The following is a 27,568-nucleotide window of genomic DNA, read 5'->3' on the forward strand; positions in this document are numbered from 1 at the left end:
CAGTACTGGAAGCCAGGCAAATAGGGACTTCAATCTAAGCGCCTAAAAGCTAATGTACAAACTGCACTATTCTACTGAGTTCTCACCCTGGCAGTGCCTCTTCCCAGAGGTCTTTAAATTAGTGAAACAAAGTGGACTGGACAGGAGAAGTTTACCTTGCTCCGTTTTGGTAGCGCTAAACATGCTATCCAGGTCGGCCAGGGCTGCATATCTATCAGCAGGGCCGCTAGTACTCTCTACAGCCTCTCTGGCCACCCCTGTGGAGTTACTCTGGGAGGAGGAACTGAAGGATCCAAAGTCGGCGCTACAGGATTTGGGGAAGTTGTCAAAATTTGCAAAATTGGCATTTGCTACTCCCCCAGAGGCACTACCTGCGTGAGAGAGAGAGATTACAGGTCACGGGAGAGGGCCCTAAATTGGTGGTTTCGAGAAGCAGCATCAAGAATACCATGCTCCTAACGGGTGGACATGGAAAGAAGGACCTGCGTGGGGATCTACAGCTGGGGCAACAGTGTGGTTGGGAAACTCAGAAGCTTTGTCACAGGCTACTGTTCATACAGGAGTGCAAAAATGTAAAAGATCTGTAGAAATATCTTCTGTAGCACACTGCAATGTGCTTATTTAAGAAGGTGCAAAAAAAATCTGCATTTTTTTTGTTGTGGAAGCAAATGATTATAAAGGTTGAAAGCACAAGTACATCGCTCAGATACTTTCGCTAGATTTCAATTCAACACCATTTGAAGTATTTACAGACAACACTGATATATCTACATACTCTTGTATGGGTCAATAACTCACAGAACAGAAATGTATTGAGTTCATATCAGTTAAAACCAGACCATTACACTATACTAGGGATTAGTAGGCTTGTAAGCACTGTGCCCAGTAATCTAAAACTCCACAGCTATTACAGTATGACATTATCGTTCTGATCTCTTCTTTTTTAATCCAGTGATGGTTTGAGTAAAAGAAATGTGAAACGGCAATGCTGTCACAGTACTGGACCTGTTGAAATTAGTTTAAGGACACAATGGCATTGCACTTTTGTCCTTTTATTGGCTCTAGCTATCACAGCGGTTCCTAGTACCTAATGATAACCAATCTAAAATTACATCATTGTTGTAAACCAGTAAGATGACAGGTATGATTTGAAACATCAGAAACACGAGGGGGAAGTGAGTGACTAGCATAGTCAGTGGAAAGGGCAGGCGAGGGCAAAAGCAGTTAGGAGGGGGAGCCCAATGATAGACTTACTGTGTGCACTGAGGAGAGGCAGCGCAGTGCCAAATTCACCCACACTGCGGCTGGATGAAAGGACAGTGAACGCTAGCGGCCAAAAATCAGATAAGGAAGGCAGGGAAGGATGAAGGTGAGAAGAGATGGAGAAAATTAGGGGTGCAAGACAGAACGGAAAAAGAAGAAAAAAAAAAGCCCAAAGACAACAAAACTCAAGTGTAATAATGAAAAAGTGAACAGTAAAAGCAAATAAATTGCAGCTGAAGCAAAAGACATGAGAAACAGACAAGCGGTGTGTTCGAAAAAGCATCTCAACATACTAAATATCAAAATATGTAATATTTACTGCATATAGACGTAAAGACTGAGCATGTCATTACTGGCAGAAAGTTAAAACAAGCATACTCAAACAGTGCTATTTTTCCAACAACCCCATAGCCAAAATATTAAGTACCCTGACTTAAAACTAGCTCTCTTGCCAAGCTTTTACAACTGCAAATATCGCATGGTAACAAGAAAGGCAATCTGCTTTTCTGCATTGGTAATTCATCGATATGCTTAAATTATGCATTTGTAATAGGATTACATTTTGCTGCTAACGAGCAGATCTGTAACCAAGTAGCTCGTTGGCTGCCATCTCTCATGTAATCTACAGAGATTTCTATTAAATATGTCATTGGAAATGATTCAGTACAGTCAAATTCAGACCTTCCTGTTTTACTGAACTCACTCATGTTTAGGAATTTTCATTTCTCACATTTGGAAAATAACGACCAAAGAAACCTATACAATGAATGAAATAAATTAAATCATCCAAAGTAAAGGCTTACTGAGGCAAAAACAGAAAAATAGTTATTGACGTATGGTATGGTGCTCCAGGGCAGGACACACGTTTGGAAAAGAAAAATTTAATCGAAGAAACTCGGGTAATTAAATATGTAACTGATAAACAAGTATATTAACAGGTTTGATCATATATAAATAGTACATAATGAATTAAATTATCAATGAGTAATTCAATGACTAAATTATGCATGAGAAGAGCTGAAAATAACCACGTTACGCAACGTCTAGTAGTATTGGCAGCGTTCTTAATGATGTACTGTACATCAAAGTATTTTTTGTACACCGCCAAAAAGAATAATTAAAAAAAATGCCATACTAAATCGGTGAAAACTAAATTTTTGCAACACTTAGTACTATACTGTTTAAAGTGTAGGTACTATGAAGTGTTGAATACACCTAAAGAATGGGCAGTTGAAGCCTGGCAAGCAATCAGTTCCAATTGAAAGATTATCTTTTAGATCCCAAGAGAGAACTTCAGGGTGCAGCTGTGAACATGGATAATTACTGACTTGCATTTTCCAGCAGGGGGCATTGTGGAATACAACATACTTCCTTAACTGCGGATAAGGTGGCACTTTGCATGTGTGTGTGTTTGTGTGTGTGGGCGCACACACGACGTAAGGGTGTGGGGGGAGACAGCTAATGGAAGCATGGGAGTGCGCATTAAAAACCACAGAGTAAAAGCATAGCCCAAGACAATAAGAGTTAAGGTGATGCGTGTGACATGACCATATGAAAAGCACACAAGTGGACCTTTGACCAGAATCAAGAATTCAAAGTGGACAGTGATCGAGTTACAGCAAAACACATAGACCATGATACAATGGAAGTTAAACATCACAGACAAAAACAGACCCAAAGAATGGACAGTGTCGGCTACAATTTGGGAGAGAACATATAAACATATGTGACAAAAACAGTGACAAAGGCAACATGTTTCATGGGGGGGGGCTGTCAATTAATTGGCAGTTAACATAGGTGACAATGGGCTCTGTATGAGTAATGTTCATGTCTTAATGCATGATTGCATATCTAACAATGTGTCTAGGTAGTAATACATGCTGACAAGTGATATGGCTGTGGACCATCTGTTCAATGAAAGCAATTCCCTCTACCTGTGTTTGAGAGTTGGAAAGGGGCTTGGGGAGCAGAGGGAAAGACAGCCGTCGAGCCAGATGCGCTCTCAAATGCATCAAAGTTTGCAAAATCTGCGTTTGCGTTGGCATTCTGAGCTGCTGGAGGTCACGTCAGGATGGGAGTGGGACAGAGAGATCAACAGAACAAAAGGAAGAAGACAATGGATGAGATCTACAAGGAAGGATTTAGACACATGATAATTGACGAGATGGATGACAGTTTAACATACAAACAATGAGTTGTGTGCTAAATTTGGGCAGTAATGACAGGATAGTGATGACAATGACAGACATGGTGCTAATGACATTCATTAAGCGCATCATTATTTTCAGATATACATTTGTACTCATGATTGCTCTGTAGAGACTTGTGGATGGCTCTTTAGTCAATGCATTAAATTGGGATCTTGATAGTTATTCCATGTGGAAATGAGGATATCATCATCTACAGGAAACAAATACTAACAAGCTTTATGTTAGAGGCATTAGCAACCATGACGCTGTGTCTGGTCCATCTATGGGATTTCTGGTTGTATTCATAATGCACTGCTGTTTTAAAAACCCTTAATGTTCACAATAGCTGAAAATTAAATGTGATGTTCCAGAATCATGGCAATGAAGCTGGATAAATGTTGCAATGTGTTCAATCAGGTTGCATGATTAATAAGCAAAAAGAGTGGGTTTTGAGAGTAAGTTTACACTGGGTTGAGGTTTAACTTGCTTTACCAAAGATATTTAGCTGTAGAAAATAAAATGCATTTCTCCTTAGGGCCTGTGTATTATTTGACTGGGAATGAAACATCAGCGCTTTTGTCCAAAGGGGTCACCATTTAGGCTACATGGTTTCATATGGATCAATCAACCCTACAAGAAAATGGCTGACTTGTGTCAGGAAAGGTTTACCATAAGTAAACAAGTAACTTTTGGTAGACTGGAGATGACGCTGCTGCTTTAGCATGCATTGGCCTCATATTTTCTGATGTTAAGGATGCCTAATCAACCTACAAATGTTCATTATGTGTTACCAGTAATCTCATAGAATTAAAAAAAAAATTTACCAATTAGGTCCTCTCAGCCATGGAGCTGGCAGTGAACTTAGTGCATTAAAGCTTTAATCTGAAACAGTAAGATATGCAAGTATTTCTAAACAAAAATACACTATTTCAGTTCATTTACCCATGTGACTTCATGCAAGTTGATTAGAATGAGATTTTCTAGTAAAGCAGCAGAGTGCTAGCCTTGTAACCCAGAAGAGTAGCTAGTTGAGCTTCTCCCTTGCAAGTTATTTGTTGATGAATGTGAGTGAATGTTGATCAAAAGAAAGAAAGAAAAAAAAACATTTAAATGGGCAACCCTAACAAGTGTGCAGTTCTTTAGTATGTTGGTCAGTAATTTAAACAGACAAACCATCAATCATTTAATAATGTAACCATTCCTTACTTGGATGACTGTTGAAATGTGCAAAGTTAGCAAAGTTGACGCCGGTGGTTGTGTTCTGATTGGAGGGGGCAGCAAAGATGTCTCCTCCCAGGTCACTGAGGAGGTCAAATTTCTTGTCATGGAGCTGCTGCTGATGGACCTGTGCACGGCTCACCACAGGAGACTAGCAGAAACATGAGACATAGCTGAATTTAGTCTATGTATGATTGTGGGTGTAGGTGTATCTCCCTATGTGGGTTCATTAAGGTTTCCCACTAAAGACCGGGGAAAAAGAGACAGGCTAATCACAGGCAAATTTCAAATGAGGACTTGAAAGTATGTGTGTGCAATACATTCCATTATTAGGATGTGTGTTTCGAGTAAACACTGGCCTTCAAAACAAAATAAATATAAGTGATAGCTGAGGCAGTATTGCATCATTGCAACACAGATATGGGTCTAAGTACAATAAACAAATATTGATAAGGCTAAAATAAAACCTCCCGACTCAAAACTGCTTGATATGTTGAACGCTCATGGATTTACAGAAGTTTTCAGCTCAGCGTGATTTATAGATTTCAAATGTAGTATTTAAACACAAATTATGTGCATATATCTTACTTGATTAGGAGGCGTGTTTTTATTGAGATGCAGGGAAGGTGCGGACTCTCCCAGCAATGATTTGAGCGGTCTGACCTCTGGGGTGCTGCTGGTACTGCTGTTTGAAGAGCCAGAGATGGATGCATGGACCGATGCCACTACTTTGGCCTGCTCAGGAGGCACATACCTGGAAAATGGTTACCAAAGCCAATCAATCAACAAAACCAGCCAAAAAAGAAAACCTCTCTCTTCAGTTTGGTTCTTTGTCACTAGGTAACTTAACACTGTTATGGTACTGACTATGTGGAGCTATGCGGACAAAAGTATTGGGACACCTGGCCATTACACCTACAGGAGCCTTTATGACATCCCATTCTAAAGCCATAGGCATTAATATGGAGTTAGTCCCCCCCTTTGCAGCTATAACAGCTTCCACTCTTCTGGGAAGGCTTTCCAAAAGATTTTGGAGCGTGTCTGTGGGAATTTCTGGCCATTCATCCAGGAGAGCATTTGTGAGGTCAGGAACTGATGTTGGACAAGAAGACCTGGCTCACAATCTCCATTCTAGTTCACCCCAAAGGTCTTCAATGGGGTTGAGGTCAGGGCTCTGTGCGGGCCAGTCAAGTTCTTCCATACCAAACTCACCTAACCATGTCTTAACGGACCTTGCTTTGTGCACTGGGGCACACTCATGCTCACAGAAAAGGGCCCTCCCCAAACCGTTCCCACAAAGTTGGAAGTATAGAATTGTCCAAAATGTCTTGGTATACTGAAGCATTAACATTTCTCTTCACTGGAACTAAGAGGCCTAGCCCAACCCCTGAAAAACAACCTCATACAATTATCCCTCCTCCACCAAACTTCACAGTTGGCACAATGCAGTCAGGCACGTAACTTTCTCCTGGCATCCACCAAACCCAGACTCATCCATCAGACTGCCACACAGAGAAGCGTGATTCATCTCTCCACAGAACATGTTTCCACTGCTCCAGAGTCCAGTGGCAGCATGCTTTACACCACTCCATCTGACACTTGGCATTGAGCTTGGTGATGTAAGGCTTGCATGCAGCTGCTCGGCCATGGAAACCCATTCCATGAAGCTGCCGGCGCACAGGTTTGTGCTGATGTTAATGCCAGAGGAAGTTTGGAACTCTGAAGTTATTGAGTCAACACAGCGTTGGCGACTTTTACGCACTATGCACCTCAGCCCTCGTTGACCCCGCTGTGTGACTTTACGTGGTCTGCCACTTCGTGGCTGAGTTGCTGTTGTTCCTAATAAACGTTTCAACTTTTCAATAATATAATTTACAGTTGACCGTGGAATATTTAGCAGGGAAGAAATTTCCCGAACTGACTTATTGCAAAGGTGGCATCCTATGACAGTACCGCGCTTGAATTCACTGAGCTCTTCAGAACGACCCATTCTTTCACAAATGTTTGTGACTGCATGGCTAACTGCTTGATTTTATACACCTGTGGCAATGGGTCTGAATGAAACACCTGAATTCAACGATTAAGAGGTGTGTCCCAATAATTTTGGCCATATAGTGTAGGTTTGACTACAACACCGACAGACCTGTACAAAAGCAGTTGTATAGTCTGGAAAATACAAGGTGGCAGTGATAAAAATGTATAATGCATATTTAAAACGCAGTTGCAACTATTGGAACTGTTTTAGATACGCTTGGTTTTCAGTCTGCTAGGCTCTAAATATACATAAAAATGTAGTAATTTTTACATTTTTCAGCTCGAAAATATGTTGATAGTTTCCTAGAAAAGTAAAAATTATTGCCTCCGTGTCGAATTCAACTAAAAATCCATGCTTTCTCTTCCTGCTGGCATAACCAACACTCCCCAGTCACTGTTCTGTCACAGCAACTACATTAACAACTCAACTACTAGTTTGCCCAGGCCTGTAATGCATTTATTCATTATGATTTTGGAAATGTGTGAACATCAGCTATCACACTTTTAAACAAACACTACACACAACAATCAGCCTACAGTTCATACATAGATGAATACATATGATGTATATCTTCATTAAACCACAAAGGCTTTCAGTTAGAGCAGCTTGACTTGTATGACCTACATTTGTGCAATTAAACAACAGTATCTGGTGCCTCATATGTGGGGGAGGGGGGGCAGCAAGGCTAAACACATCCAGAGATTTTGCATATCCTCACAGTGCCAGTTTATAATCCAAGACTTACCATCTCTTTTTCTCATATTTCTCTTGAAGGAACTCCTTGACTTTCTGAGGTTCTCTGAAGTCTGGTGTGGAGGATGTTCTGTCATCGTAAAGGCCTAACCAGATCTGTTTGCATACCTAAAGCAGATGGTGCAAGTAGAACAGGTTTAGGAGCCATTTAATTTAAAAGACAATTCTGGCTAAATAACATTGACAGTTCATCTGCCTAAACAGTGGTATATGCAGGTCTTCATTCCAACCCAGCATTGCACCAGCTGATTTCACTGATGAACACACCTTTAACAGGTGTTAGTCTGGTCCTTCAACAGGAGAGGACAATTAAGGTCAGCTGCTGTAGTGTTGAGTTACAAGGAAAATCCGCATACATACAGCTCTCCATGCCATGTTGAACATCACTTCCCTAAAAAGAATAAAAGATGAACGCAAGTGACTTCAGTACCAAGTTGCCACAGGGGCAAACTTTAAAATTAGTGCCGCTATCATTTTGATAATTTAGTATTCTGGTAAATATTTTGGTGAATAATAATCACACTGAAATATATTATATTGAGGCATTTTTTTCCTGTTATTTACTTGTATAGATTTACCAGATTGACAAAATAGAATTGTAATTTACCCGGTCCTAATAGAATTTTTTTGCCTTCCAAATGATATTCTGCACTGTTCTATAACATGGAAATGGGGAGTTACATTGTACGAGCAAGATGAGTGGTCCAGCCAGTAGAATGATAGTTTTAAACTGGTGCTGGGTGATATGGAAAAGATCACAATAATCACAGGGCTTTTACAATCTTCCTCTTTCGGCTGCTTCTGTTGGGGGTTGGCAGAGTAGATCACCTGTTTCCATTTCTTCCTGTCCTCTGCATCTTCCTCTGTCACACCAGCCACCTGCATGTCCTCCCTCACCACATCCCTAAACCTCCTCTTTGGCCTTCCTCTTTTCCTCTTCCCTGGCAGCTCCATATTCAGCATCCTTCTCTGAATATACCCAGCATCTCTGCTCCACATGTCCAAACCATCTCAATCTTGTCTCTCTTGCTTTGTCTCCAAACCGTCCAACCTCAGCTGTCTCTTTAATATGCTCGTTCCTAATCCTGTCCTTCTTCATCACTCCCAATGAAAATCTTAGCATGTTTAACTATGCCACCTCCAGCCCTGCCTTCTGTCTTTTTGTCAGTGCCACTGTCTCCAAACCATACAACATACCTGGTCTCACTACCATCTTGCAAACCTTCCATTTCACTAGCAAATCACTCCTGACACTTCTCCGGTGGAGAAAACTCCACCCACTCCACCCTGCCTGCATTCTTCTTCACCTCTCTTTCGCACTCCCGGTTACTTTGAACAGTTGATCCCAAGTATTTAAACTCATCCACCTTCATCACCTCTGCTCCTTGGGGTTTTACAATACATATAAAATGATATGTTTAGATGTGCAAAAATCATATTTAAGAATCCAACTGAGGTTCATCACATTGAACTGCTTGGTAATGTAAAGTATAACGTCAAACCAAACAACTTTTCAAATTAGACTTCCTCAAATATGTCAGACCTCATTTTGTGAAAAATTTTAGATAGTCATGAAAAAAAACATAATGTCAATATCATTAGGGATTGACCGATCTGTGTGGTCGATTATCGGCTTAAATATTTGTCATTTTTCACATTATCATTATCGCCATATTCTTATCGGCCAGCCAATTAAACAAAGTCTGCTGCGCAACATGTGCGCCTCTGACGAAGCCTTCACTCTCCCGGAGCACAGCACGACACTCACTCCAACAACACAAACACAGAAGAGAAGCATCGAGGAGTCGGACCACTTTTATAAGGTAAGAGGAACATGCCAGATGCCATAAGATGTTTTTTTTGGTAAGAAAAACATGCCATAATGTTAGTTACAAAACTCACACCATAACATAAGTTTCACCGTCTCGCTCCCCCTCCCACACAAAAACCAAAGAGCATAACGTTGGTCCGACATGAACTCGACAACAGGTTGTCAATTCAAACAGAGAACACAATTTCCACTGCTGTGCTTACGCTTCAAATGTAACTAGGCTAAAAGAAAAAAGCTAATGTGTGACATTTTATTTACATACAGAGTGTTGTCAGTGTTGTGCATGAACGCGCTAAACAAGCAGCGGTCACTGAACGTGGTATCATGTACAACCTATTTTGATGTCATAGATAACATTGTTAATCCCAGACGATGACGACGTCGGGGGGTAAAATGTTGCTACAAGAGCGGCGGTCATTAAACGTGGCATCATGTACAACATATTTTGATGTCATATAGGTACAACATAGTTAATCCCAGATGACGAGGTGGGTAACGCGTTGCTAAAAGAGCGGCAGTCATTAAACATTGTATCATGTACAAATTCTTTATGTCATATACGTACAGTGCATCCGGAAAGTATTCACACCCCTTCACTTTCCCCACATTTTGTTATGTTACAGCCTTATTCCAAAATGGATTACATTCCCTTTTTTTCTCATCAATCTACACACAACACCCCATAATGACAAAGTGAAAAAGGTTTTGTAGAAATGTTTGCAAATTTATTAAAAATAAAAAACTGAAATATTGCATGTACATAAGTATTCACACCCTTTACTCAGTACTTGGTTGAGGCACCCTTGGCAGCGATTACAGCCTCAAGTCTTCTTGGGTATGAAGCTAAAAGCTTGGCACACCTACATTTGGGGTATTTCTCCCATTCTTCTCTGCAGATCCTCTCAAGCTCTGTAAAGTTAGATGGGGAGCGTCGCTGCACAACTATTTTCAGGTCTTTCCAGAGATGTTCAATGGGGTTCAAGTCTGGGCTCTGGCTGAGCCACTCAAGGACATTCACAGACTTGTCCCGAAGCCACTCCTTCGTTGTCTTGGCTGTGTGCTTAGGGTCGTTGTCGTGTTGAAAGGGAAACCTTCGCCCCAGTCTGAGGTCTTGAGCGCTCTGGAGCAGGTTTTCATCAAGGATCTCTCTGTACTTTGCTCCATTCATCTTTCCCTCGATTCTGACTAGTCTCCCAGTTCCCACAGCATGATGCTGCCACCACCATGCTTCATTGTAGGGATGGTATTAGCAAGGTGATGAGAGGTGCCTGGTTTCCTCCAGATGTGACGTTTGGCATTCAGACCAAAGAGTTCAATCTTGGTTTCATCAGACCAGAGAATCTTGTTTCTCATGGTCTGAGAGTCCTTAAGGTGCTTTCTGACAAACTCCAAGCGGGCCGTCATGTGCCTTTTACTGAGCAGAGGCTTCCGTCTGGCCACTCTACCATAGAGGCCTGATTGGTGGAGTGCTGCAGAGATGGTTGTTCTTCTGGAAGGTTCTCCCATCTCCACAGAGAAACGCTGGAGCTCTGTCAGAGTGACCATCGGGTCTTGGTCCCCTCCCTGACCAAGGCCCTTCTCCCCCGATTGCTCAGTTTGGCTGGGCAGCCAGCTCTAGGAAGAGTCCTGTTGGATCCAAACTTCTTCCATTTACGAATGATGGAGACCACTGTGCTCTTCAGGACCTTCAAAGCTGTAGAAATTTTTTTGTACCCTTCCCCAGATCTGTGCCTCGATACAATCCTGTCTCGGAGGTCCACAGACAATTCCTTTGACTTCATGGCTTGGTTTCTGCTCTGACATGCACTGTCAACAGTGGGACCTTATACTATAGACAGGTGTGTGCCTTTCCAAATCATGTCCAATCAATAGAATTTAATACGAGTAGACTCCAATCAAGATGTAGAAACATCTCAAGGATGATCAGTGGAAACAGGATGAACCTGAGCTCAATTTTGAGTGTCATAGCAAAGGGTGTGAATACTTATGTACATGCAATATTTCAGTTTTTTATTTTTAATAAATTTGCAAAAATTTCTACAAAACCTTTTTCACTTTGTCATTATGGGTATTGTGTGTAGATTGATGAGAAAAAAAAGGAATCCATTTTGGAATAAGGCTGTAACATAACAAAATGTGGGGAAAGTGAAGGGGTGTGAATACTTTCCGGATGCACTGTAGGTACACCGTTGTTAATCACAGGCGACGACGTCGGGTGGTAATGCGTTGCTAAAAGAGCAGCAGTCATGAAACATGGTATCATGTACAACATATTTTGATGTCATATACAACATCGTTAATCCTAGACGACGACGTCAGGTGGCAACACCAAAATCCTATTAGTGACCCATTGTTACGTATGAACTGGTAGCAATGATTGCAGGCTGGGGATGGATGCGTAGGAGGAGGCTCTTAAAGCTCGGAGCAGCTCATTAAAAAAAAGAAAAAAAGAAATGAACGTGAACTTAGTTTAAAATTCAAAATGATGAACATGAACTAGTTAATTTTAATCTCCGTAACTTTAGTTTCTCCATCTTACCCCCCCACACACACACACGCACACACATAAAAAGCATACAAATACCATAACATCGGTCCGACATGATCTTGACAACAAAGAACACAGTTTCTGCTGCTGTTTAACCTCCAAATGTAGCTAAAATAAAAAAGCTAATGTGTGACATTCTAGTTACATACAGAGTGTTACTGTCAGTGTTGTGCATGAATGTGTCAGACGGCCTTTTCACATGGATCTACATTCTCTCAACCGCAGAACGTCCGTCTGATTCTGCTGATCTGCAGCGTAATAACATGTGCTGCATAGGTGCACTTATGCGAAGGAATACGGACCTTCTGAAAACCGTAGGTGAAATGGAAACCTCCCGGTCCACCTGCACCGATGACATCGTCACTCTTCAGGCCAAAGTGGAGCAGCTGTCAGCCAAATTAAGTAAGAGTGGACAATAAATACGAAGATCTTGAGGCGAGATTACAGTGCAAGAATGTAAGGCTTTTGGGAATTCCGGAGGACTCGCCCATCTCCTCCACATCTCCACTCTGCTAAGAGATGCTCTTAAACTTGAAAAACAGCCCCTCTTGGACCTTGCTCATCGCACTCTCCAGTCGAAGCCGAGACCAGGTGAGCGCGCTCATCCCATAATCGCTCAACTACATTATCACACGGACTGTGTCGATATCTTGCAGCAAGCCAGCGCCCAATAACGGATCAAGATTGGGGACATGTCTATTTCTATCTTTCCCGATCACACTGCGAAGACTTACTGCGCTGCCTTCAATGATATCCGCTGCCGGCTCTGTGAGATTCCGGGGATACATTTTGCTCTGCTATATCCGCCGCACCTCCGGGTTACATATACATAATGGTGCCAAGAAGGAGTTTAAGTCACCAGAAGACACCAGCGTATGAGGTTATTTTCACCTCATTATATAGTCTGCGGTAATTGTCACCCCATTATACACAGTCACTGGTGATTACTTTTACTTTTTTATATACCGTTTGTACTTTTTACCTTTGCATGAATTTGTTACTTGGTGCCCTTGCTGTTTATCACTACTAGGTTTTGCAGGAGCCCAAACCTTAATCACTTATAGGTCAATAGCCGTAAGAATATGTGTTAGGGATTTGACTCCTTGTGGAGTTAGCACTGGGTTCTCCATCGTTTCAACTCTAAAGCCAGAGGGGTGGCAATTTTAGTTGGTAAGTCAATTCAGTTTTCAGTTTCCAAAGTTATCTGATAGAAATGGCAGATATTTAATAGTCTCAGTCACAGTCTCATATTCCCACCTTATTAGTTAATATTCATGCCCCAAATTTTGATGACCCACACTTTATGAATATGCTGTTCGAGCGTCTCCCATCATTGAGTAATAACCTGCTTATATTCGGAGGGGACATTAATTGCGTAATTGACCCCAGTCTAGACCGCGTACCCTGACCCCATCATCAATGTTGAGGTCAGTTTCTGATTTCATATCTAAGAATGGTTGCATTGATCTTTGGAGATTCTGCAACTCCCACACCAAGAAATATTCTTTTTTTTCCCCCAATCAGTCTCTCTCTCGTATTATTTTTTCATTGATGGCAAACGAATCTCCAAATTGTTTACAGTTAATTACCATCCTATTGTTATTTCTGATCATGCCCCTCTTTCTTTAGGTATCCAGTTCTCCTCACAAACTCTGTACTCAGTTCCATGAAGGTTCAATACTTTGCTTCTCTCAGACAATACATTCAATAAATTCATAGCAGCTACAATTGATGAGTTTACTGCTACTAATCAGAACGAGATGGAAGAGGTTTCTCGTTCACTGTTTTGGGAGTCGCTAAAAGCATACCTTTAGGGTCAAATTATCTCCTACTCTGCACATTTGAATACAACCCGTAAAGCCAAACTGCAAGAGCTCTCTATTAATATTAGTAATTTGGACCAACAACTTGCTACTTCTCACTCTCCTAGTCTATTCAAACGCCATGTTGAATTGCAAACTGAATTTGATCTCATCACAACCACTGATGTAGAGCACCTTCTTTTATGCTCCCGCGCAACATACTTCGAGCATGGCGAGAAGGCAAGCCACCTCCTAGCTCACCAACTACGTCGACAGGCAGCTTCGCGCATGATCCCACACATAAAATACTCACTTGGCACACTGCATAGGGACCCTACCGTCATCGACTCTATATTTTGCGCTTTCTACTCTTCTTTATATAAATCTGAATCTCCACCTGACACCACTGAAATGCACTCCCTTAGATAGTCTCAATTTCCCCATGATAAACCCAGTTTTGTTAAAGAACTTGAATCACTATTGAAGGTAGAGGAAATCACCCTTGCTGTGAATAATATGCAAATAAAGCTCTTGGCCCTGACGGTTTTCCAGTTGAATTATTTAAAAATATTTCAAGATAAATTTGCCCCACCATTGCATTTTGTCTATAAAGAATCACTGAATTATGGTTCTCTTCCTCCAAGACAAGCATCCATAAGTCCGCTTCTAAAAAAAGATGAGGACCCAAATCTCTGCAGCTCATACAGACCTTTTTCCTTAATAAATGTGGATGCTAAGATCCTTGCTACGGCCTTGGCTCTTTGCTTGGAAAATATTCCCCCAAATGTTGTCTCAGATGAGCAAACTGGATTACAAAAGGGGCATCAGCTGTTCTATAATGCCCTTACCCTCTTAAATATTATCTATTCTAAAATTTCAACAACAACCCCTGAAGTAGGGATCTCAGTGGATGCTGAAAAAGCATTCAACAGGGTTGAATGGGATTACCTGTTTGCTGCAGTAAGCAAATTTTGGTTGGGAAATGTATTTAATTCAGGGATAGGTCTACTTTATGCATCCCCACAAGCTAGTATCGCCACCAATGGCATTCAATCTCATGGCACCCATGAAGGTTGCCCCTTATCCCCGCTATTACTCACATTAGCAATAGAGCCCTTGTCAATCTTTCGGAGATCTTTTTCCACTTTCACTGGGATATCACGTTTGGGCATGGAATTTAAGCTTTCACTCTATGCTGGTGATTTGCTGTTGTATGTCTCAAATCCAAACCACTCTATACCAGCAATTCTCTCTGGTTTTCATTTCAGGCTATAAAGTAAATATCTCCAAGAGTGAATACTATCCTATTAACGCTTTGGCAATACAACTCAGGGTTCGACATTAACCATGGCCTGATGGCCTGTGGCCATAAAAAGTGACTCTGTGTCCACCATATATCCCCAGTAGATGGCCCCCTGTGGCCACCAAGTCAAGGTTAAATTTAAAAAAAAAAAAAAACCACTGCCCTTTGCAAACGCAATGTCACAGTTCCACAAATATCCCTATTCATTCGCGCCTTTTAATTCAACATTCTACGAAAACAGCCAACAATAACTTAGTTTTACTCGTCGCTGGCTAGCTGCCGATATGTCGGGGCTGCTGAAGTATGGGCTTACTAAGACTAACGTTACTCAAGCTGCGAACACGATCCCTACAGAAGAACCACAAACACAAAAGGTGGACTATGAAAAAATGGAACGGCAACAAAAATTTAGGAGTGAATGGAAGCAAGAGTTTAAGTGGCTAGAATATGACGTAATGTACTGCGGTGTGCCGCCAGTTTCCCCAACAAGCTGAGAAGTCTAGCTCATTTTTCATCGGAAACGATGCTTTCAGTGGGGCAGCTTAGCATAAAAATTGTGCATTTTGTGATAAAAGAACCAAACTTGGTACATATGTAGCTTAATATATTTAGAAGAAATTTGGATATGGAGCCACTGAAAATTAACCCCGTAGTGGCCATGGCAGGTATGGACGTTATTAGATCGCTTTTAGTGGGGCTGTTGCCTCCCTAAATTTCATATCAGCCATTATGACAAGACAGAGGAGAATGGTACCTTTCCAGAGATACCAATATTATTGTTCTAGTCCAAATAGAACCAGAGATATGCCATTTTACATATCGGATGTCACCAATGCATGTTGAAAAAACTAAGTTGCCAGTCACTTTTGAGACATTATTCATCTATACACTATGTATAGACATCTATACCTAAACACTCCTCTGTTGGTCAAGGTTTAGAACCAGCGATTGCAGGAAACCATACACAATTCAGTACTTCATCAGTGTTTATTGTTTTTTTATTTACAAAAGTAACTGCTTATCAACTTCCGTTTTTTTCAACATGCATTGGTGACATCCGATATGTAAAATGGCATATGTCTGGTTCTATTTGGACTAGAACAATAATATTGGTATCTCTGGAAAGGTACCCTTCTCCTCTGTCTTGTCATGATGGCCGATATGAAATTTAGGGAGGCCACAGCCCTGCTAAAAGCGATGTAATAACATCCATGCTTGCCATAGCCACTACGGGGTTAATTTTCAGTGGCTCCATATCCAAATTTCGTCTAAATATATTAAGCTACATATGTACCAAGTTTGGTGCTTTTATCACAAAATGCACAATCCTTATGAATATTGGAGCTAAGCTAAGCTGCCCCACTACTTCAGGAAACACCACATCACAATTCATGGAAAAAGTGGACAACACTTAAGGTGCACAGTTGTACACCTTGCAGTTACATCGCCTGAAAATACACCCATGGGGAGACAAATACGTCAAATGGAGAGTGGATAACGGGAGAAAATTATTGAAAATTTCAACATCGCATACTATTCTGTATGCAAGGCTCAGCGTTTTCGGTTTTTACTGATTTTCACTGAAAAATACCCAGATTTTTTTAAAAGGAGCACTTCGGTTTAAACTGATTTTCACACGGATTTTATGTTTCCATGTATCCAAAAGTTGTTCCTTTTCATGTGAAGTTACCTAACAGTGTCCTCTTGTGGCGAAATTCGGCAGGCTGGATGGCTTTGAAAAATAAAAACCAAAAACGTTGAGCCTTGTCTGTACGTAATGAAATCGCATTATGTGCTTTCCCTGGGCTTATCGAACTCCACATCAAGAACGGCGTGGACATGGTGCATGGATATGCAAACGACAAAGCAATAGCAAGGCGGGTTGGTTTAATTCTAATCTAGTTAGCTAATTAGGTTTATATTTTGCAAATATAACGTAGTGCTAATGCTACTAAGTAGAGCAGCTACCTAAACAGTGGTGTAGTCCTAAAAAAAGAAGTGGTGTACTACAGGGTCATGTGTCTCAGCCCCACTAGGGGGGTTCGGGGGCATGCCCCCCCGAGAAATTTTTGAAGACTATAGTATAAATCTATGCAATTTAACATATTTTGAGAGCAACAATAATCACTTATAACAACAATACATCACACTTATAAACAGGTCAAACCTGGTAGCCGAGGACAATTTTTGGTAGCCCAAAAATGGACACAAGAGAAGTCAATTTTTATTTTGTTTTTGTTTACTAGTAATGTTATGAGAATCATTACATGACAATGTATAATTTTCTCTAAAAAACAAATACAATTAAATAATATATTTATACATAGTCACTTTTACTACATCAGCTCATTGTCAATTTGTTTTGTTTATTAGTAACATTGAGTGTATAATTTTCTCCAAAAAAACAAATAATAATACAATTAAGTAATTCATACAGTCACATGCTAAATGAGCTCAGTAAATTTTTTGTTTACATTTATACAGTCATTTATGCTATATCAGCTCAGTCAAACAGCTAAAATATGAAGACATTTTGGCTCATCTGCCAATGGCAGGTAATCTGAAAAAAATTACCGGCCAAAAAACTGCATAAACTAAGGGAATTAAGCATACAGTCCACTTTAGAGTTGGCTAGCAATGTTAGCCTTGCGCACAATCATTTAACATGGTAGCTAGCTAATATTAACTTAAGGTTAGAAAAATGGCAAACGGCAATCCGAGCAGTGGTATCTGCAGCGACGAACAGCGTGGATGAAGCCTCTTAGTTCTACAAGTATGGCAGTGATTAAGTAATTTTATCACGCTATAGCAAATATATCGATTATTTAGGTTCACTTGGGTGATATTCTTACCGTTCTCTTACGTCTGTGAAGTGTGAATGCCTCGAAAAGCTGCTCGATGCAGAGCCTGGCAGTGACAGAGCTCAACGTCAGAGGCGGGTCCAACCAACTGATTGGCTCATTTGGCTGAAACCATACTACTCAAAGGCTGCGATTCGCTCATAGTTACATCTGTTCCACGCTCTACTCAGTATAACCCTTTGTGACCTGGGAGAGGTATGGAAAGCTAAAAAAGACAGTATGTTACGGGCTTGTTAAGCAGTTAAAAAGAGGGTATACGCAAATATTGATCCTTAGAAGTCAGTATACGCAAACAGCCCCAGGAAAAAGGTAAGTATACGGCGTATACGTGCGTATGGCCCCGACTACACCACTGTACCTAAATGTATTGGACAAATAATGTAACGTTAGCTACTCTTCATCAGCAGTAGACTATTGTTGGCTTGCTCGCATAGCATATTTTCTGTTTGTATTGCCGCTAGTTGCTCATAGTTAATGGTGTCAACATTGTTGTCGGCAACTTTACTATTGTAGATTCATTCCCCACATCTACAATGACAGCTGGGAACCAACACTAGAGAAGCTGTGCCAAGCCCACTATATTCCGGTTCTTGCGGATTATAATTCTACTGCTTTTTGTAATGTTTTTATTGCACACGACTAATGCCGGGACAATGCTGGGGGGGAGAGCAAGCAAGCGAGAGTATGTATGAGGGAGAGGTATGCGAAAAAGACTGAACTGAGACTGTGAGCGAATATATGGACCATATGTTTACAAAAACTTGAGTTTTCAATTTAAATAATTATTAAAAGAATATTCACTCTGCCCATGTATTTTGACAATTTTGGCTACAGTTAGAAGTATATGTTATAGGTTTTCTACTGCTTTTTGTAATGTTTTTATTGCAGACATGACTGACAGGCACGGTGCTGGGAGGGAGGGAGCGAGAGAGAGCGTGTATGAGGCAGAGGCATGGAGGGAGGTGCGAAAAAGAGTGTGAAGTAAGAGACAGAGAATATGTATATATGTTTACAAATGAACTTGAGTTTTCAATTTAAATAAAGTTATATATTTTAATTTTGTTGATGTCTTTTCGTTTGTTGGTGTGTCACAGTGTTAAGTTGTGTTAAATTGCCTTTTCTGTTTTTACATTTGGGCCACCAAAAATTTACTTTGGCAACCAAATTTAGGGGCTTGGTGGCTGGCCCATGGGGCCTGTGCTTAAAAATATTAGCGTCTCTCCCAATTTGAAAGGTATATTAGCACTCAGTGGCTCAGGGATACCATGTCCTCTTAAGCTAGAGAAGATCAAATACACTGTGAGAGGTAACTGATAAATTCTATGGCAACCCTTTTTGATGTTTTTTAACTCTCTTCAATCTCTGTCTCCTGATTAATGCCCCCCCTTTTTTCTGTTCTTTTCTTTTTTCTTTTTATGGTTGGGTTGATTTATTAATTGATTTGCTTCCTTCATAAATGTGTTCTCGTTTTTTTCCTGATACTACAAAATGTTTAATAAACTGAAAAAAATAATAATTATATATACATACATAAATTGACTGTTGCACTGCTAAATGAGACTTCAATTCCTGCAGTTTTCTGGTTCGTAGAGCAGTTTTCACTGGGAAATCTGTATCATAGCTTTTGTGCACCATTTTAAAATGCCGCTCTAAATTACCCTTCTTTGGTATAGCCACACTAGCATTTCAGATCAGACAGATGGATTCTGCGTTGGAATAAATGAAAAAATAATCTTCCTCCCATTCATTGTGGAAATGATAAGTTTTTTATCTTTTGGCTTCTGCCATTTTTGTTGTTTGTCATCTCCGAACACTCAAAAGAAAATTAAAGAGAAGTGGATCTTGTTAACATTAGTCGCAGCTCTCGTCTCCACTTTGACAATGACAGTGAATGTAAGATTACGCCTTCATACATCAGAGCTTGCGAGTGAGATAATTTGCCAATAATATCTTGATTGACGTTGAATCTGACTAATACAGGGCTAATGCAGACCTTGCCTCTTAATGGTTAGTCAGATTCGATGTTAATCAAGGTGTGAACACAAGGGACTGACTATTTTAAAAAAAATTATTTTTTCAAAATCTACCTCTATTTTTCAAAATCCTCTCGCGATCGACTGGCAATCAATTGACTGATTGGGCACACCTGGTTTAACACAATCTTGGAAAGTGAGAGGATGCCTGAGATATGGACCAGTGTACTGGTACATATTTTCTAGAATAAGGGTGATGTGCAGAGCTGTAGTAACTACAGAGGCACAGAGTTGATTAGCCACAGCAAGAAGATATGGGAAAGAGTAGTGGAAGATTGGTTAAGAGGAGAGGTGATGATTAGCAAGCAGCAATATGGTTTCATGCCATGAAAGAGCACTACAGATGTGATGTTTGCTTTGAGAATGTTGATGGAGAAGTACAGAGAAGGTCAGAAGGCGTTACACATTGTGTCTTTGTGGTTTAAGAGAAAGCATATGACAGGTTGCCGAGAGAGGTGTGGTATTGTATGAGCAAGTCAGGAGTGGCAGAGAAGCTGCGGTGAACCGTCAGGGCTTTCTAGGCCTTCGGCGAAGGCTTAAGACTCCACAGAAAAAGGAAAACACTTTCATAAATATAATACAATCTTCTAATCAATCTGTTAATATCGCATTACATTTCAATTTCGACTACACATACAAATTCGGGAGGCTCTGCTTGCAGTCTCTTGGTCAAAATAAATAAATAAATAAATAAAATAATCCAATCAGCTTTTTCCGTCTGTTGTAACCGTGTCATAAAACTCCTCCTGCCAGCACCTTCGGCATCTCAAGTGAAGGTCTCCGCTATCTAAATAAGTTAGGTGTTAATATTGGATTGATAGATTACTCAACCAATCAGATTTTGATGTGTAGCGGATGGGCGTATTCTTTTATACTTGCCCTACGTCATAGGGCCTTCGCTGCATACAGACTGCGTGACCGATTGTTCAGCCATTTTCAAGACGTATGTGCAGCATTTCACTTGTTTAGCTGTGACAGTCCCGGTTTCCATGGCATCTGTTGAAAGGACATTTTCAGCACTTAAGAATAAAAACGTATTCCGGGAATACAACGGGACAGACATGACTCACAGCATTGCCCTCCATCGCCAAAGGACATTCTGATGGATTTAAAAGCCAAAGGAGTGCTCTATGACTGTATGATCGACCGTTTCATCCAGAAAAGAAAGGATAATGGATTTTGTCTTCAAATAGACAACACTGGTGAGTCAAATGCATTTTTTTTTTGTACAGTTAGTTGACTTGCTTAATGTGTGATTGTTTTTATGCTCAGCGGCCTGGCTGGGATGTGTTAGTTTGAGTTTCTTGATAGCACAATATGCCCAGCGGTATTACTTCCAGTAAGGCTGTACGTTACACAATGTCGCCACACGATGTCGCTGTTTTGAACGTGAAAATTGTCAAATAACTTGATGATGATAACCACTTTTGCGACTAAAACATTGTAGCATGGCGATATGATGGCTGTCTTTGGGTAATTATGAGGAGGTAATGTCTCACCGAAGGCCTAGGTCTGAAATGCATGGTCCGCTACTGCAGAGAAGTACGTAAGAGTGGTGCAGGATATGTGTGGCATGGCTCAGGAGGTAGAGCAGGTCGTCTAGTAATCGGAAGGTCGCTGGTTCGATCCCCGGTTCCTCCAGAAAGCATGTCCAAGTGTCCATGAGCAAGACACCGAACCCCTAACTGCTCTTGATGAGCAGGTTAGCAACTTGCGTGGCGGCCTCCATCATCAGTGTATGAATGTGTGTGTGAATGGGTGAATGTGAGGCATACTTTGTAAAGCACTAGTTGGTAGACTAGAAAAGCACTATATAAATGCAGTCCATTTACCATTTATGGTGGTGAGGTGTGCGGTAGGAATAATGGATGGGTCCAATGTGGAGGTGGGATTACATCAAGGATCGGCTCTGATCCCTTTCTTGTTTGCAATGGTGATAGACAAATTGACGGACAAGATTAGGCAGGAGTCTCTGTGGACTACAATGTTCATGGATGACATTGTGATCTCTGTAGTGAGAGTAGGGAGTAGGTTGAGGAGAGCCTGGAGAGGTGGAGGTATGCACTGGTTATTTGTTTAATCGGGTTCTCTATCTAGCATTAGGACTTAGATGAAGATCTGATCACAATGTAGGTCAAATTTATGGAGAAATACAGAAAATTCAAAAAAGGTTCCCAAACGTTATAGCACCATTGTATATTAGTGTTTTCTCTTGGAACAGGTTTGAAAAAGAGCATCACCATCAAAAAGCCATTTTTGTAAACTCTGTATGAAAAAGAGCAATGCCAAATGGGAAGCAGAGACTATTAAAAGCAAAGTGTCAGGGCAGGCAGACACACATGAGACTCGAGGCTGAGGATGATGCATAAATCCTTCAAGGTTGCTATATCAAGGCTGTGGCTGCCATCATTTTTTTCCCTCTCCTCTTTCCAGAGAGCACCTGCCACAAATATAATACATCTAGGCATCAAAAGAAAAAGAGCAGGGCCTAGATTGGATTTTAACACCCCTAAAATTTTGTAGTGTTACCACTGTTCAAAATCCAACTTGGCAGATTAAACACTGAGCTAACATTGCCTTTTGAGTGTGTATGCCCATATGTATGTTGGTGTGTGCATGTGTATGGCATGAGAAAACCAGAGCAACTTGCACTGCAGCATCTTTTAAGAGAGAACAGCTCTGTCTACAGCACGCCACCCTATTCTAAGTGCACACACACATGCCGCCTATTAATCTAACTTTATAGGATTAGCCAAATATTTCCGGAATGCTGTCTAAAACTAACGCAGCAGTGAACCGTCTGCATTGTAGAGGCTCCGCCATGAATTGACGTTTTTTGTCTAGTTTTTGGCCACAATTTTACGCTACACTTTTAAATCCTGGTTGTTTTACCTATATATTTCAACACGGTATTAAAACAATTTTTTTTTCATCGGACCTTCAGATCTTAATTTCGACTGCTGCCAGATTAATTAGGTTCATTTTTAGTCTGTGGCTAGGCTAGCCAGTCGCTTTTTATTTGAGGATTTTAAGCTTTTTTGCACTTTTATGGAGTCTTATTCCAATTTGCTTGTTAATTGCCGGACAACAAACATGGCTGTGTGTGTGGCTTGTCATCCTACCATTGCACAGTTGAAGACTGACATTACCCGACTGCAGGCTGAACGCAAGGAGAAGGACAAGTTAATCCTGGACCTATCATCCGTGGCCACAGCACAATCAAAACACCTCTCTCTCCTGGGCAATCAGAGGGGCGCCAGCCCGTCCTGCCCCCAGACCATACAGCATCGACCCAGGACAATGATACCACTACAGCAATCCACTCTACAGGCCTCTCTACTCTGGGGGAGGACGTGTGGCTCAGCCTTGGAGAAAACCTAAGACCCAAGTTTGCTCAACGCCATCCATCCCAGAGCCTTGGGTCCAGGTTAAGAACTGTAAAAACCACCTGGCTAAACACCGCCTCCAAACGCTTTCAAATGAGGCTTTCCAGCTTGGAAATAAATTTCAAGTCTGACCTCCCCAACTCCCTCAGTACATCCTGATCCAGCTGGCTGTCCTTCCTCGGCTGCTCCTCCTGACCTTTCAGCAAATGGATTTGACATTCTGGACAACAAAGATTTCCTTCCGCTGACCAGTGTGTCGCATCCAGGAGCGGAACGCTCACCATCGGCTACTGCTCACCACCCCGGATCCCGAAAAGAAACCTCATCCGTTCGACGTAGATTATTGAAGGAGGCAGTGTCCAAACACTGCCGGCTCTAAACTGGCCACTGGTGGCATCCCCCCGGTGCAGTTTCCCCCACACTGGCTGGGAGCCCCCCATCCACTGGTGTATGATGGCCGGGTGCACTCTTCTACTGCACCCATTCCACAGCCACCTTCTGCTTTCCAGGTGCCAAGGTAAATGACATTTTGGTAGAACTTCCTAGTCTACTATCCCAACATACCTCTGTTGAGAACGTTGTTGTTCACGTTGGCACAAATGATATTCCACGGCAGCAGTCAGAGCTTTTAAAATTGGATTTCATGCATCTTTTTAACCCTCTAAAACTTAGTAAAAAGGAAGTTTTATCTCTGGCCCACTTCCCACTTTCGGCCTTGGCATTGGTCGTTTTAGCAGACTTCTGCAGCTTCACACCTGGCTTCATTCGCAATGCTCTTGTTTACAATTTGGTTTTATTGACAATTTTAATCTGTTCTGGGGGCGCTCTTCTATTTTTAAACGTGATGGACTCCATCCAAATCGAGCAGGCTCCCAAATTCTGGCTGCAAACGTGTTTTATTCCATTGTCTCCAACTCTCGTGTTTGTGCTATCGACAATAATGTTTGGTGCCCACACACAGGTGCGGACAGTTCCGTTACTAATTGACGTCCACAGGAGCAAAGTGGTTTCAATTTTGGTCCCGTTATAAACCATACTTATTCAGGTCCTTTGGTGAGTTCAATCCATCATACCAATGACTGTCACTCTGCCATACTAATTTCTGTAATAATAAACCATAGACACAGACCACGTAATCACCCTGTAACATACAGGGAGCTAAACAATTTGTTGCCAGTTCGGACTTCAGTTATCAGCCCCCCACAAAGCCATGCACCTCAGACAATAAAAATGGCTTTATTAAATGTCAGGTCGCTAACTAATAAGTCATTTTTAGTTAATGATCTTATAAGTACCTATAACCTGGACTTCACCCTACTGACCGAGACCTGGCTGGATAGAAATGGCGCAGTCGCGCTTATTGAGACTGCACCTCCTGGCTTCAAATACATCCAAACCACCAGATCTGATAAGAAAGGCAGTGGAATAGCTGCTGTCTTCTCCGATTCCTATAGCTGCAAGGAAATCCCCCTCGGGAAATTTACGTCTTTTGAACACCTTGCTCTTACCATACATTGTACTGCTATGATTTTAATAATTACTGTCTATTGGCCACCAAAATCTAAACATGGCTTTCTTGATGAATTTTCGGGGCTACTGTCTATGGTTTCCACTCATTATGATTATTTCATCATCCTGGGTAATTTTAATGTTCATGTTGACAATCAAACAGACCCCGATGCTAGAAACCTAATTAGCTTACTGGAGGCATTTGCTCTCACTCAGCATGTTTCCGGACCCACCCACAATAAGGGGCATACTCTAGACTTAGTCATATCAAAAGGACTTAATATTACTGTACCCCGTGTCATGGATGTTGCCATCTCTGATCACTGTTGTATATTTTTTGACGTGTCTTCTCTTCCTGTACAACAGAAGAGCACTCGAATGATCAAAAAAACGCTTCATTGATAATACACAATTGAAACCTTTCAGAAAACCGTAAATGAGTTGTCGCCGTTCATGTCATCACAAGCTGAGGATCCTGTGAACGACTTCAACTCAAAAATACGAAATATCTTTGACAACATTGCACCTGTTAAAACTAAAAACATAGAAAAACAAAAAGCCCCCTGGAGAAATGGAGTGGTTATTAGGCAGCGTAAGAGAGACTGTCACCAAGCAGAACGACAGTGGAGAAAGACTAAACTTCAGGTTCACCATGAAATTTACAAGAATAGACTGAACAAGTACTGCAAAAAAAAAAAATCAAACAGGCAAGACAGTCTTTCTTCTCTAAAATCATTAATGAAAATATTAACAATAGTAAAGTGCTTTTCTCTACTATTGACTGACTTATTAATAATCCACCATCTCCAAACCCTTCAGAGATGCTGTCCACTGAAAAATGTGAGCAATTCGCTACATTCTTCGATAACAAAATTATTGCCATTAGACAGAACATTAGTGCCTCAAGATCCAGTAATGAACCTACCCTCCAGTTCTCCAGAAATATCACTGGCACCATGTCTCACTTGGACACTCTAGACATTAAAAGTCTAGACAATATTGTTAGGCAGCTCAGGTCGTCCACCTGCTCCTTGGATCCTCTCCCTACCAATTTAAAAAAAAAAGTCTTTAAATTGCTTAGCACGTGACGTTTTAGAAATTATTAACTACTCTCTTCAGGCAGGTATATTTCCTGCAGCACTTAAGACAGCTGTTGATAAACCACTTCTGAAGAAGAGTAATCTTTTTTTTTCAATTTATTCCTGATTTTTTTCCTTTTTCTCCCAATTTAGTGGCCAATCGCTCTCTATTCTAATTCAAACACTCACCCTCGTACTGCATGCGTTCGCCAACTGCATCTCTCTGGCCGGCAGTCTCGAAGGAGACGCCTCCCCACTTTCGTGACAAGGTGAATCTAGGCCGAATCACTGCATTTTCCAACACACCCAGAGACGCATTCATGTGATGAACACAAGCTGGCTCTGCCCCCCTCCTGAAGACAGTGTTGCCAATTATTGCTGCTTCATTGAATCCGGCCATAGTCGGATCTGACGAAACCGGGGCGCAAACCCCGGTCCCCAGTGGGCAACTGCATCGACACAAAGCCAATGCTTAGACCACTACACCACCACGGACCCGCGGAGAAGAGTAATCTTGATGGGACAGTTATTGCCAACTACAGGCCCATCTCCAACTTACCATTCCTCAGCAAAATCCTTGAAAAAAAAAAACAGTTTATTCTCAAGTTAATAGCTATCTATATCTAACAACCTTGTAGGCATTTGTCAATCAGGTTTTCGATCTCACCATAGCACAGAAACAGCACTTTTCAAAGTTGGGAACTATCTGCATATGAACACAAATTCTAATAAATTGTCTGTTCTTGTGCTCCTGGATCTCAGTGCTGCTTTCAACACTGTTGATCTTGATATTTTGCTACAGAGATTAGAAAAATGTTTCGGTCTTTCTGGCCCGGTTCTCAACTGGTTTAGAACATACCTTCAGGACAGGCGGTTCTTTGCGTCTATTGGAGACGTTTCCTCGGACAACGTGGGTATAATGTGTGGGTTACCCCAAGGTTCGATTCTTGGACCACTACTATTCCATCTCTATATGCCCCCACTTGCACATGTTATACAGAAACACAAAATAAATTACCATAATTATGCAGATGATTCACAACTATACATATCCCTATCTTCTGATGACCTAGCTCCCATACGTTCCCTAATTCAGTGTACTGACGATATTACTTTATGGATGTTGGATAACTTTTTACAACTGAACAAAGACAAGACAGAAATATTCATTTTTGGTGCAAAGACTCAGAGACAGAGAATTGCAGCTCATCTCAGCTCTCTGTCTCTGGAGTGCAAAGGTGAAGCTAGAAATATTGGTGTAATCATGGACAGTGATCTAAATTTTAAGAGCCACATCAAATACCTCACAAGATCAGCCTTCTACCATCTTAAAAACATTTAAAAACTAAGGGGCTTTCTATCAATAACAGACTGTGAGAAATTAACCCATGCTTTTATAACAAGTAGACTAGACTACTGCAATCGACTATTCACCAGCCTCCCAAAATCAGTTGTGCACCAACTACAATTAATTCAAAATGCGGCAGCACGTGTTCTCACCAGAACTAAAAAGTATGAGCACATTACACCTGTTCTTAGATCTCTGCATTGGCTCACCGTTAAAACTAGAATTGATTTTAAAATTCTTTTAACTGTATACAAAGCGCTAAATGGCCTTGCACCACGCTATATAAAAGACATGTTAATTCCTTATAAACCAGCAAGAGCTCTCAGGTCCAATGGCAGTGGTCTTTCAACCATCCCTCGTGCTAGGTCTAGAGCAGGGGAAGCAACATTTTCTATTTACGCCCCAAGTGG

At 41.2% G+C, this 27,568-nt stretch overlaps 1 protein-coding gene across 7 annotated transcripts in view; it reads right to left on the minus strand.

Moving 5' to 3' along the window:
• Positions 1-27,568, minus strand: part of agfg1a (ArfGAP with FG repeats 1a) — a 67,772-nt gene that overhangs the window by 12,783 nt on the left and 27,421 nt on the right. For 2 of the 7 annotated variants that reach the window (XM_056283395.1, XM_056283393.1), the window contains exons 3-7: positions 7,451-7,566; positions 5,259-5,424; positions 4,659-4,821; positions 3,198-3,317; positions 156-371 (exon numbers count right to left, since the gene is read on the minus strand). In XM_056283395.1, coding sequence (XP_056139370.1) covers positions 156-371; positions 3,198-3,317; positions 4,659-4,821; positions 5,259-5,424; positions 7,451-7,566 — 781 coding nt within the window. The remainder of the gene's footprint in view (positions 1-155; positions 372-3,197; positions 3,318-4,658; positions 4,822-5,258; positions 5,425-7,450; positions 7,567-27,568) is intronic. The other 5 variants (XM_056283399.1, XM_056283396.1, XM_056283394.1 and 2 more) reach the window with 4 other exon arrangements.

This window comes from Lampris incognitus, chromosome 7, assembly GCF_029633865.1.
Source record: "Lampris incognitus isolate fLamInc1 chromosome 7, fLamInc1.hap2, whole genome shotgun sequence".
In the NCBI taxonomy this organism is placed as follows: Eukaryota; Metazoa; Chordata; class Actinopteri; order Lampriformes; family Lampridae; genus Lampris; species Lampris incognitus.